At 40.4% G+C, this 13774-nt stretch overlaps 1 protein-coding gene across 7 annotated transcripts in view; it reads left to right on the forward strand.

The window, feature by feature from the left end:
- The window catches only part of Nek1 (NIMA related kinase 1), a 328855-nt gene that overhangs the window by 210336 nt on the left and 104745 nt on the right, over positions 1 to 13774 (forward strand). For 5 of the 7 annotated variants that reach the window (XM_052162463.1, XM_052162456.1, XM_052162459.1 and 2 more), the window contains exons 1-4: positions 1863 to 2418; positions 6391 to 6538; positions 6956 to 7052; positions 11487 to 11584. In XM_052162463.1, the coding sequence (XP_052018423.1) occupies positions 6422 to 6538; positions 6956 to 7052; positions 11487 to 11584 (312 nt within the window). In that variant the 5' untranslated portion in view covers positions 1863 to 2418; positions 6391 to 6421. Of the gene's footprint in view, positions 1 to 1862; positions 2419 to 6390; positions 6539 to 6955; positions 7053 to 11486; positions 11585 to 13774 lie in introns of those variants that run through there. The other 2 variants (XM_052162457.1, XM_052162458.1) reach the window with 2 other exon arrangements.

Below are 13774 nucleotides of genomic sequence, written 5' to 3' on the forward strand. Positions count from 1 at the left end.
ACTAAGAGTAAATTTCATATGTTCGTTTTTGGCTCGATGTTTCAAAAAGTGAAATTCTAAAGTTAGAGTGTACATATGGGCAACATGTTTTTAGAAGGACTAGCAATTCATAGTCCCAGCAACAGCTTGACAACTGCCTAAAGAATTCAGACATAACTGACTAGCCATTCTTTACACAAGCAGCAAAAAAAGGATTTGTTTAGATTAACAGTTGACTGTGTTATCCCCCCCTTTGCTGGACAGTGTTATGTGGGTAGAACTTGAGTTGTACTTTAGATAGAAAAATTCCTTCCAGCTGGAGTTGGATGGGGCTAAAGATTAAAAGTAAAAACATATGGGAAATAAGTCTTTTGTAGTTGCCTGGAGATGGAAGAGCTGAATCTCAACATTTCTTTCTTTCTTTCTTTCTTTCTTTCTTTCTTTCTTTCTTTCTTTCTTTAGTGTACTAGTTTGGGTGACTTGCAGTGTCACCATCTGGCAAAGAAGGCTCTAATCTGTCCACTTCCAAGTTAGAAATAATTACAAGCTCCTGAACCTAGAAAAGTTGTCTTGGGTGTGTGGGGTGGGGAAAGGATGGGAAAAGAGCAAAAAGGAGGTCGATTTGTACAATGTAATCATCTGACCTCAGATCTTAGGCCAGGTCTATGCAGCCTCTGTAGTGTATTCACATGAATGGAACAGAGACTAAGGCTGTATCCTCTTCCTGATCAAGTGTGGACTTCTAGGTGTGTCATCCACTAGCTTACTAAGTAGAGCTACTCAGGAGGATATTAGGTTTGTTCTCAACTGTTTCAATTCCTGCACCGGATGGTTTTTAGTCTATTCTTCGCTGTCATTCCCTTCAGTATAAACAGCAAACATAAAGGTGTAGGACACTGTATTGTAACTTTGTATTTTAAAAATTAAAGATAAAACTGCTTCGTTTAATTGTGCAAAGTAACTGTGTGGATATGTGCATAAGTTCAGGTCCTGGTCCTTGCTGAAGATCCTTATAGGTGATTGTGAGCGTCTGGGATCCAAACCCTGGTCCTCTGTCTTAAGAGCTGTGCCATTTCTCCAGTCCCTCAAAATAACTTTTCAAAAAGCATTGCATTTAAGGAAAAATTACTTGTAAATATATGGCATACTCAGTTAAGTAATGAGCGCTCAAATTAAAAGCACCTTATCTGTGTACCATGTGGGAAGAGTTATCAATATTCTTTCTTCAGTCTGAGTCAGATTCCCGAGCGAATTTCCCGCCTTCACTTGGCCTAATTCTTTCCAGTTTTACTTTCTTCTACTGACACCCATCTTTCACACCCTCCTTCAGTATCGCACGCTCTCCCTCTAGTGCTTGGAGTGTTTAACCCAAGGATGGGAGCGAGGAGGATCCCATCTCCATCTCGGTGCTCAGTCACCTCCAGTCTCTGTGCTGCCCAGCTCCTTTGGTGTAAATACACTCTGATGGTCCCGCCCCTCCACGATGCCCCGCCCTATTCTCTTCGTTTCCCCCACCCCCCCATCCCCCAATTCTGCCCTACCCATCCCCAGCTTGCTGTGCTCCAGCCCCAGTCCGCCCTTTCTAGCTAGCACCTACCCACCCATTCACTGCAGCATCTCCCTAGCTTCCTCCCTCTTCTAGGCCGGCCTCTGGTCCTCCAGGCTTCCCGCCACCTCAGCTGCTTGCCTAGGGCGGGGTTCCACTGGCTTTCCTAGTCCATAACCCCGCCCTTTCCAGAAGCCCCGCCCCTACCACACCTTAGTCCCGCCCTGCACGTTCTGCCCGTTCGCTTCGCCTTGCCCCGCCCACCGCACATCCCGGCTCCTCCCCTGCAGCACAGCCACCAGTCGGCTCCTGCGCGCTGACGTCACACGCCAGCGACAGTGACGCGCGGGCCGTTCCTCTCTCCTCAGCAGAAGCTCTATGGTTTCAGGGCGGCAACGTGCAGTGTCCTTACCTTGAGCCTGTGCAGTTGCCCGCACCCCGGAATCCATAGTCACTGTGGCGAGGCGGGAGGACTTGGGCGACAGGTAACTTCCCAGTCCCACACGCTGCGGGTACGCGCCTGGCCAAGCCACCTCGACCTGTGAAGTTGGGGGCGGTACCCAGCAACTCCCCCCTGCACAGCCGCCGTTTCCAAGGGGTCAGGAACCGCTGTGTTTGTTTCGTCCGCGTAGCCAGGGCGGGTCGCGGAGCACTGTACCTGACCCGACAGTGGCAAGCCTGACGCGTCAGCCAGAGACCGGTGCCTGGTGCAGGAGTCACAGTCTGGGCTGTGAGCGGCTGCTGGATAGACAGACTTGCTTTCTCTCACAGCATGTCATTTCCAAAATGCACCGTGGTGCCTCTGCCTTAAGTCCTATAGGAAGACACTGCCGCAACTAGACCGGTACTCATGGTCGCCACTGTTATTCTGACTCAGGTCCCTTGTCATTGAGGTGAGTTGCACTTGGGGGAGCAGTGACAAGCAGAATGGTGAACTCATCGGGAGTGAGGAGACCTGTATTGATCTTCTGTAAGATGCATGGATACTCGCCTTAAGTGTTTGCACCTCAAGCACCTTCATCTCTTTAATTTGTTAATGGGGAGTACCTGTGTATGGCTCAAAGCAATTCTTTGGTATCCTGAAAAGATAACGCACTTTTAATAGATAATAAATTAATCTAAGTAGATGATAAGTCATTTAAATAGATTAGATGCCTTTGATCTTACCTGTATATTTTACTGAGAAAATAGTTAAACTGACTTCCCTAAAGTCAGTTTAGGGACTTCGCTTCTCTTTCCGTGGTTTGACACAATTTCCATGTGTAAAGTATTGAAAATTTTACCACTTTAATAATTCATTGTAACTTTGGGTAGGGATCCTGGGGATTGGATTACAGGACCTCATTTTTGCTAAGCAGGATCTGCCACTGTGTTATATACCCTGCCCAATTTTTTATTCTTTCCTGTAAGATCTCTCTAGAAGCAGACATTTTTATTGCCTACATAAATCACATCGGAAGTGTTTGTGAAGGCTTAAAAGCCCTAGTCTAAGCTTAACCGGTGATGGGCTTTGCTTATGCTGCAGTAAGTAGAGGTGATGGGCAGCAGCCAGAAGGGAAAAGAAGTAGTTCTTTGTTTCTGGGATCTAGAGGTCTACATTTAAAATTGCCTCTTGTTCTGGTGAAACCGGAGGAACCGACTTTGTTGGAAAACTGGTTTTTACACAGAAAAAGATAAAGGCTGTGGAACTTAACCACAGTTCTTTTGAGGTCGTGTTACTGATGCATTGGCACTGTAGTCCAAGTGGGCTTTACTCTTCTAGCCTGCTTTTTTTGTCTAAGTCATGGACATAGTAGCTTTTCACACATAGAAAGTTTCTCTTTGCTTGTTGGTAGTTTCTACATAAACTCCTTGGGTATTGTGTGAATATATTTACCAAGAAGAAAACACATACTTTAAAAAAAATCTTAATTCTCTGTTTTGTTTTCTAATGTTTCCTCATGATAAAAAAATAGAGAATTTTCCTTTCTGGGAAAACACATTGACCCTTTTCTACAATTCATGTTGTTTCTATTGTTTTTTAGAAGACCCATGTGTATAGATTTTGCCTGCAGACAGTACTAAAAGACTTTTTGGCATCTGTTAGGAATAGGTATCACCTATTCCTATTGTTTCCCATTGGAATAATCTATCCATCAAATATCTGAAACAGCTAATGTTTAATGTCTGTCAGTGTTTTCCTAACTGATGGAGATGCAGTTTAAAATTCTGGTATGCCAAAATTTTAATATCATTGTATCAACCATTACTTATTTGAAACAGTTCTTAATAAAATGGAAAGAAACCTATTTTGTATAGAGTTGAGGAATATTTTGATATACTTAAAAAAAGAAACAAGATATTGTAGCACAAATTTAAATGTTAAGGTGAAATGTTTGGAAATGGGAAACTCTTCAAGGATGTTATTTTCCTCAGTATTAGGGATCAACCCCAGGGCCTGGTGAATAGTAAGTAGGTGCTTCTGCCTCCAACCTATTCATATACCCCAATCCTGTTCAATATTTAAGTAGAGCCATTGAGATGGACCAGCAGATAAAGGCACTTGGCACCAAACCTGATGACCTTAGTTTAGTCTCCTTGACCTACTTACAAGGTAGAGAAAAAGAACAAACTCCCACAAGTCTTCTTAGTGTATACACACACACACACACACAAACTAGGTTTTTTTTTTAATTTAGGAGAAATTGATTTGCTCTGTATTCTTATATCAGTATACATGGGTGATTAGCATTCAATTTTGTTGTTTTTGACTAGCTAATCAATTCTAATACAGAAGACTGAAGAATTCTCAACTCTTCATTTCCCTTCTTTGGAAGCATTATTACTAGTTTATTTTGTGTCCTTAGAGAGGTATTATATGCTTGTGAGTTTGTGTGTACATTAAATGCAGCTATGAATATATACATATATTTTCCTTTTGCCACCAAATAGAGTGTTTGTTATTTGCCAACTTGGGACAAATCTAGATATATCTTAGAAACGGGGATTCTCAATTGAAAGATTGTCTCCATCTGGCTGTCCTGTGACATTTCTGAGCATTTTCTGATTACTGATTGATTGGAGACAGCTCAGTCTTCTGTGAGTGATGTCATCCTTAGGCAGGTGACCTGGGGTTCTATAAAAAAGCTAGCGGATGCAGGAGGTTGTCTTTTATTATCTTCATTTCACTGGAATGGTTTTGTAGTGTAGCAGTTTAGTTGTAAAGTCTCACAAGTATGAGGTTGGTAGCTCCTGTTTTCCATATGATAAGTGAGCACCGACTGCGGAAGCGGGAGCTTGTTGTGTGTTCCAAAACCATGAGTCTTCGATTTTTCCGAAAAAAATCCTGTGCTTATCACTATTTGATGGTAATTAGAATTATCTTTCTTCATCTTCTTACCAAGGGCAGTAGATTTGGCTTTACTGAATTAAAACCACAGAGATTAGTTAGTATATGGATGGCAGGAGAATGAAATACTAGGCACACTAATAGCTTCCACCTTGGTGAAGTCCCTAGAATGGAATTGGCAATTAAATTTGAACAAAGAACCAAACTGACAAATCTTGTTTTTTCCTCTCTTGCCAAAAGAGTCCTAAAACATCGACAATTGTGAAATAACCTCATTATGTGGTGATTATTTAATGTAATTTTATTTATGGAGTTGAGTCTTTAAGATGAGTTTATCATGATTTGCTCTCAAAGCAACTCAGTAATATGATATATTCAGCTTCCATGTTCTGAAGATAACATTAAATTTTGGCTGGTTTCCAGATAGCCATTACACTGCCGGTTGATTCAATGTAGACCATGTTTTCCTCTCTGCCTCGCTGTTGATGGCTGGAGCTTTCCGATAATGTTTTAATCACTCTTTCTCATAAGGTTGCTAACATCATTCTCAATATGGAAATTGAATTGGGATCTGATTATAATGTTTTTTAAAGTCAAGGAAGTTTCTTTGTCATGAAATTCCATAAGCACTAATAACTAATCTTACTAAAGACTGGATGTTAACCTTTAGTTTTCAGTACGATATTAAGAATTCTGTAATTTAAGAAAATGGAATCTTTTTAAAAGAAAAATTGGCTGTCACCAGATGGAAAGGCAAAGAATCCAGTAGTTGTTCTGCTCAGAAGGCTGCTCCAGGCCTGAAGGAGTAGGCTCTAACACAGTCAAGGAGCACCTCAGCAGGGTGGATGAGCTTGTGAGAAAGAGAGAGGGCGAAGAGCAGGCAGAGAGCAAAAGCTTCCATCCTCCATTTCTGTGGACTCTCACCAGGGGTGTAGCCCAGATGTAGTCTGGGTCTTCCTATCTCAGATGACCCAGATTTAGGCTGGGTCTTCCTATCTCAGATGACCCAGATTTGAAGTGGGTCTTCCCATTTCAAATGCCTGAATCAAGAAAAATGCCTCACACATGTGCCCAGCTGCGTGGATTTTCAGTTGATTCAGTTATCAACTTGACAACCAAGATTAGCCAAGTCACTAACAACTTTTAAGTATGTAATCTTTTTTGTTTGTTTGTTTTTTGAGACAGGGTTTCTCTGTGTAGCCCTGGCTGATCTAGAACTTACTCTGTAGACCAGGCTGGCCTCGAACTCAGAAATCCTCCTGCCTCTGTTTCCCAAATGCCGGGATTAAAGGCATGCATCACCACTGCCTGGTGAAGTATGTATTGAATACAATAATGCTACTGATTCATGTTGGCAAAAGATTGCCTTTATGTGTCTGTGCAGTTAGTGTGTTTAGTACTGGATGTTTCAAAGCATTATAATATACCTGAAACCACTCTTTGTTTTGTTCTAAGTTTATTTGACTTTCAGTCAAAATGTTAGATAACATTTTTAAAAAACTTGCTTAATCTCTGTCAACTTTTTCTTTGTGTGTAGCATATGTATAAAAATGCCTTAGGAAAGAACCATGGAGAAGTATGTTAGACTACAGAAGATTGGAGAAGGTTCATTTGGAAAAGCTGTTCTTGTTAAATCTACAGAGGATGGCAGACATTACGTTATCAAGGAAATTAACATCTCAAGAGTAAGTATAATTTTAGTTCAGTTGCACAAATAATAATCTGGTTATGATGGGACATTTTTATTACAGAAATGTGTAACTTAATGAGAAAGAGCTGTACTTCCATTAAGGACCACTAATTTCTGAGGGATCTGTGTCCTTTCAGATTTTTTTCTAATATGGGTCTGTAGTAGTATGTAGAAGCATATACTTACTGTCCTGTAACTTAATTTAGGTTGGGTACCCTGAAATAGTTTCACTTACAGATTTACTTCTTTCTCTTTTAACATTCAGATGTGAGTGAGTGAGTGAGTGTGAGTGTGTGTGTGTATGTGTGTCTGTCTGTCTGTGTTATTGTACAATATTTGTACCATTTTAACCACTCTCTTATTGATGGACTTACTAGACATTTTACTATTTTACTTTTTCTTCCCATTTAAGATGTCCGATAAAGAAAGGCAAGAATCAAGGAGAGAAGTTGCTGTGTTGGCAAACATGAAGCATCCAAATATTGTCCAATATAAAGAATCATTTGAAGGTCAGATCTATTTTGCAAACATTTAAAATAAGCTCTAAGACACTTGTAACTATTGAGTATTTTACTTGTAAGGAATTATTTTGTGTATGTATTTTTTGGGGAAAAATGGTTTTTTGTTTGTTTCTTTCTTTAATGTAAGAAACATGTAAGTGGCAGTTTGATTCTAGGACAATATTGACACCAAACTGTCCCTTGTAGCTTAATACTGACTCATTGTTTTTAGTGATTACTTAAAAGAAATAGCAGAGTAAAAAAATTGGGATGGCAAAATTAACAATAATTAACCTTTTACTAATGCTGAGAAAACATTCTGACCCTGATTTTTTGAATAATTTCCTTATTTTTGAGATTTTCCTACATGTATAATGTAATTTCATCATATTTCACATGTACACCACTTCGTTCTTCTAACACTCCCTCTTCCTACTCTCATGTGCTCCCTCCTCCCACCTCCCACCTTCTACTCTGGGCTTTTTCAATAAGCCACTGATTTAATTAGGGTTGCTTGCATGTGCAAGTGCTATTTATTGGATCGTGGGCAGTTTGCCAGTGATTACACCTTTGCAGAAAACCTCTACCTCAGCAGCCAGTAACTGCCACTGCTTTTTCTAGGGGTGAGTCTTCATGCGCCCGTCCCCTGTCCATCCTAGAATATTAACAGGCTCTGTCTTCAGATATTGGAATATTGGAATGATTCAAAGGGGAGGCTTATTCTTTAAATGAGACTTTGATGTATCCTTGTTCTTGTTAAAGAGCTGTCTTTAACAAGATGTTTGATGTATCTTTCTTCATGTTAAAGTAGCACCTGTTCCTTATAACATTCAAAACGTATAGGCATGCATAACTACAAGCTCTCAATTCCTCTCATGTCTCCTCATTTGAACTTCCGAGGAGTCAGCGTGTTTGACAGCCCACTGTTTATTCCTAGCCTGTTGTCTGTGCCTGCACGGCACATTCTGTGGTAGGCAAACAAAGTTCTTGTTTCTTCTCCCTCTGCTCTGTGACTCAAAAGGTGTGGGAGTCTTGGCAGTAGCAAACAAGCATCACTTAGTGGATAGCAGCTCGAAGCCCTCTAGTCCAGTTCACATCAGACACTGTCTGCTTGCAGGTGGTATCATGTTGCTTAGATTGGGGACAGTGCCTCTCACTGGCCCTCTTTCAAACCCAGGAGCAAGCCCAGACCTCTGAATTCCTGCCAACAAGCCACAAATGGACTTTCCGATGACTTCCTTTAAGCTCTGATTAATTTGCCTGTGACAGCAGGTCACAGAACTCTAGAAGAGAAGACACTGTACTAACATAACAAACATGACACACACACACACACACACAAATAGGTCTTTTATAACAAACACACATACATACCCCCAAAAGGTAGAAAACAGCAATTAAAACCTCTGGGGCATTTTGTCTTCTAACCTAAGAGGCGGTCAAGAATTTTTTTTGGGGGGGGGGGGTTCAAGACAGGGTTTCTCTGTATAGTCCTGGCTGTCCTGGAACTCACTCTGTAGACCAGGCTGGCCTCAAACTCAGAAATCCGCCTGCCTCTGCCTCCCAAGTGCTAGGATTATAGGTGTGCGCCACTACACCCGGCTTAAGAAAATTTTGAGTACTACAACTAGCCACCGAGTGCTTGTACTGAGTCTTCTGGTTCACATCCCAGTCAGGTTTCCTTGTTGTGCCCTTAGTTGTTGTCACTTCACTTCCCTGGTTTTGGTTTCTTTTTGAAGTTGAAACTGTTTCAACTTACAGTGGTTGCTTTGGGGTTTAGGGAGTCTTTAAAATCCTGTGAGCCTCTTAGTGATAATGGGGTATTTGTGTATTTGTAGTCTTGTGCAAAGTAATCTTACAGGTGGAAATAAGATATTAGAAGGACCAGACATTCATTATGTCTCTAGTAGAATATACTAGTCTGTTAATTATCTGTTTGATTAAGTATTGGCTGGGTGTCATGCAAGACGCCTGCAGTACTAGTACCAGGGAGGTAGGAGCAGGAGAATGGTGAGTTTGAGGCCAGCCTGGGCAATGGAGACCTTGACAAGCAGGCAGTGAGTTGATGGGTGGGAGGCAAAGTGGGGAGATTGGAAGGAGAGAACAAATGATAGTTTTTACCTCTAGATGATAGGTATCTGAGTAGTACAAAGTATAACTAGTTCATGTGCTACATCCCCAATATTTCTCAAATGTCTTTTTTGTGTTCTGTGTAACCTCCTGTAATCCCACCTACCTCATTCCCTGTGGAGATCAAACATGGAGCTTTATTCGTTCTGAGCAAGCGCGTCCACTAAGTTACATCTTCAGCTTTGATACAGGACCTTGCTGTGTAGCTCAGATTTGCCTCAAACATGCAGTTTGTCATCCTGTGCCTCCTGGTGCCACAAGTAGCTTATAAAGCATAGATGGTTTGCTTTCAACTATCTGGTATAGTTGAAAAGACCATCATTCTTTTCTTGGAGTTAACTCTTGTTACTGCTCTTTGTTCTCTCCCAGAAATAGTCAAGGCATTAACAAGTAAATAAGTGATGCCACACCATGTGCAACTTGTGGATTATATAGAGGTTTTTTTTTCATAGTGTTATTTTTAAGTCTTATTTTTATTTTAAGTGTATGTGTGTGTGTGTGTGTGTGTGTGTGAAAGAGAGAGAGAGAGAGAGAGAGAGAGAGAGAGAGAGAGATGCTTGCACTCATCTCTATGTATCTAAATGTAACGTATGGTGCCTATTCAGTGCTCTTGGAAGTCAGATCCCATGAGACTGGAGTTATGATTGTGAGCCACCCTGTGGTGCTGGTAACCTAACTCAAATCTCTGCAAGTGCTTAAGCACTGAGTCTTCTCTCCAGCCCCATTCACTTTGCCATTTCTAGCATGATATTTAGATTATCTCTTCATCCCAGTCACAGTCATACAGATTCTTAATTGGTTTAATCTAGGTATTTCTTGTCCTAATGGTGTATTTATTATAGGCAGTATATCACAAGAGCACATAAGAACCGTCAATAAGAATGCCACCACAAGTGAGAGAAATGAGCATTTTTAGAAGTGTAGCCATTGTGCGTGTCATAAGGACGTGAGGAGTAGGAGCAGCACCCTTTCCGTTGTGATAGTCTCCGTAGTCCTTGTTCAGCAAATGGTACTGGTGATACTGATCATTCTTCTTTTGTGAAAAAAAGTTAGTAGTAGAAGGAATGATTGTTTTCTAGACCTTTCTCCATGCATAAAATATAAAAGTATAAAGAATATAAAAGTGATTATGGCTCTTCACCATCTTCATGCTGTTAGCAAATTTGCATAGTTTGTTTGTTTCCATAAAAGAAATCTCCAAGGTTGGAGGTAGAGACTGTCTATTTGAAGTTGAAATGTTAGAGTTCATTATAACATTTATTGTTATGTTTGTGTTTAGTGAATAATTAATTCAAGTGAATAGTTCAAAGCTGAAAACTAGTGGTCATCCCAAATAGAAGAAATGGACTCTGAAAATTTGGTGGGAAGACATGATTTCATATATAACTGTCAACATGTAGTATGTAATTGGGGTCCCACTTGAGTGTAGCAGTATCCAGGATGGGGTACACAGCCAAGTCAGCCAGTACACACTTTATTCAAAGGTTTGGCATCTTTTATACAAAAGGCAGAATAAAGATTTCCCATGGTTTCTTGTTTCTTGTTTCTTGCTCTTTATCTAACAGTAGCTTATCTTGGGTCAAGGTGATCCAAACCTTCGTGCAGACTGAGAAATCTGTCTGCAGTCAACTCTTAGATTTGTTACTTAATTAAACTATAAATAAAGTTACTTTCTCATGAGAAAAGGATGGTGAAGGCTACTTCCTTAGGTTTGCAGAAGAGAAAGTATGCTTACTCTTTTGTCCCAATATCTTAGGATTCTCAGATATCCTTAGTTGCCTAGCGACTAGCAAGCTGGGAGCAGTCTGCTCATGCCTTTTCTCTACATATAACATTTAAGAAAATTGAACAAAAGTATATTGTCCTGTATTTTATTTAAACTCTCAAAGTATTAAGGTCAATAAGGTCAGTATGAACAGTTCTCTACTCAGTATTCTTGGTGGTAAAATGGTCAATAACAGAGTTGCATAAAACTTAAGTCATTGTATAACCTGTATAGGCAGAGCACCTAGACTTTATATCCTGACACTTTGAGATGGTCTACTCTTTGTTTAGCTGATGCTTTTTAGCAAGTCTTTAAGTAATCTAAGTTACTGTGCTTTTTTTTTTTTTTTTGGATTTGGTTTTTTTGAGACGGGGTTTCTCTGTATAGCCCAGCCTGTCCTGGAACCCACTCTGTAGACCAGGCTGGCTTCGAACTCAGAAATCCACCTGCCTCTGCCTCCCAGAGTGCTGGGATTACAGGTGTGCGCCACAACTGCCCGGCATTGATGCAACATTTTAAAAATGGATTTTAATGTTTATATTTTGTAGAAAATGGCTCTCTCTACATAGTAATGGATTACTGTGAAGGAGGTGATCTGTTTAAACGAATCAATGCTCAGAAAGGCGCTCTGTTTCAAGAAGATCAGGTAGGTTGTCATGGAGGAGCTTGGTTCCTACCTGGTTACCGAGAAGCAACTCAAAGTGGGATTGTATGTATTCATTTGGGGGTGGGGTGCATGGAGCAAGGGATATAGCCCATGCTGGCCTGGAACTTCTAATCATCCCACCTTTACCATTTGAGTGCTGAGACTGTAGACATGTGCCACCACACCTAGCTGGATATATTCGTTTTTACCTGTGGATGCTAATCATAATTGCTAGGGCAGGCTGGTATTAGATCTGATTTTTTTTTTAGTCACATCTCTAATTAGCTTCCATCTTTGTTTAGTTCCGTGTCTCATTTCCTACCAATAATATATTCTTGTATGTATAATATAAAGTACATCCCATATGCATATGTATGTGTGTGCACGTGCATGTGCTTATGCATATGTAACCTAATTATTCATTATTACTGGCTAATTATTCTCTGTCCTGCCAATCTGGCTTGATCATATCTTCCAGGAATAAAGCCCTGCTAAATAACTCTAGCTCTGGAAGCCTTACATTTGCCATTGTTTGAAATCTGATTTGTTGACTATTGAGAACTCTAAAGAATGGCCCACCTTAGCTAAGCAGCCTTATTTTTATATATTTTTTCATAATCTGTTGTCATTTATTTAGTGGTTATTTATGGACCCTGAATTTTCTGTTGTTGAGATTTGTATTTGTACATCTACCTCCTCCTCTTTGTTGTATTTTATCTTGATTATCTTTGTAGCATCTTTCCTCAACCATCTTATTATTCTACTTTTGTTATTTAAAGTTCAGCACAAGTCCCAAAAGTTGGGACTTCTGGCCACTGATGGCCTGCTCCGGCAGTGTATTCTGCAACCCAAGGAGGTGCTGGGTTGGCAGCTAATGTAAAGAGGTACATGCTCACACCCACTTGGTGGGTAAAGCGAGGGCCCAACAACTTTGTGTTCTCTTAGTCCTTATGTGCCTTTGATGAAACACCCTATGCATGGAAGAAATATCACATTGCAATCAATTCTTAACTGTGAGTTTCAGTTATAAACAATGATTGCAAGGTTCATATTTTTAAAAACAAGTTAATCCAAGTCACATACCTGGTTACTCAGTTTCCCATGTGGTTTCTTTCCACAATGCATCTGTGTTCTAAAGTAGTAGTTTTTCTATTACGGATTATCAGAATTTAAGCAAGCCAAAACATTTTAAATGGCTAGTTTCACTTGTACTGTCAGGTAGCAGTTTTCACTTACAAGAAAGGAGACAGACATCATAGTATTCCTATGTAATACAACTCTTATTCATCTTAAGACAGTTAACCATCGACCTATTTATATATTGTTTTCATTGTAAAGTAAATGGATAACTTTACTTGAGAACTAGAGAACTTTAGCTCAGAGATCTTTTACTTTTCTTAAGACAACAGAAAAAGAAGAATCTATTCACTCTACTTGCTGCATAGCACTAAGTCCTTAGGGTACACACCAAAGCTCACCAGCACATTCATAGTTATAAGATCAGCAGTCAGATTTTACAATGGACACAGAAGCTCAGACTTAACAACCACCACTGAAAAGCAGTAACTGTCTCCTGTAGGCGACACTAGTGAGCCCTTAGTAACCTGGCTCATTCAGTTCTTATTCTCTGACATTAGCAGACTGTTCACTTAGTAACTAAGAATATGTTTTTCACTTTTATGTTGTACCCTAGGTTTTCTGTTACAAAGCAGCTGGCAAAACATCCTTACCTGATTTAATTCATTGTAAATAAAACGTACCTTGATCTAACTTTTTTAGTTTTTTCCAGACAGGGTTTCCCTATGTAGCCCTGGCTGTCCTGGAACTCACTCTGTAGACTAGGCTGGCTTCGAACTCAGAAATCCACCTGCCTCTGCCTCCCTAGTGCCGGGATTACAGGCGTGCTCCACCACTGCCTAGCTGATCTAATCTTTTTAATCATTCATATTTTTAATTTTTCTCAGAAATCTTCAGTAAATCACTAATGTATCTGAGTGGCATTAGTTTTTGGGAAATCCCCACTGTTGTTCTGCATTCTGACTGCATTGCTCGGTGGGCTTGGACCCCCCCCCAAGGATATTCATACAAGGCAAAAACCAAGGCAGCAACAAGTGCAGTAGCAAGGGATCTTCTGGGCCAGGACTCTCGGCCTTGCCTCTTTGAAGTAAACTCATTGAGACTTTGCTGAGC

This window comes from Apodemus sylvaticus, chromosome 18, assembly GCF_947179515.1.
Source record: "Apodemus sylvaticus chromosome 18, mApoSyl1.1, whole genome shotgun sequence".
In the NCBI taxonomy this organism is placed as follows: Eukaryota; Metazoa; Chordata; class Mammalia; order Rodentia; family Muridae; genus Apodemus; species Apodemus sylvaticus.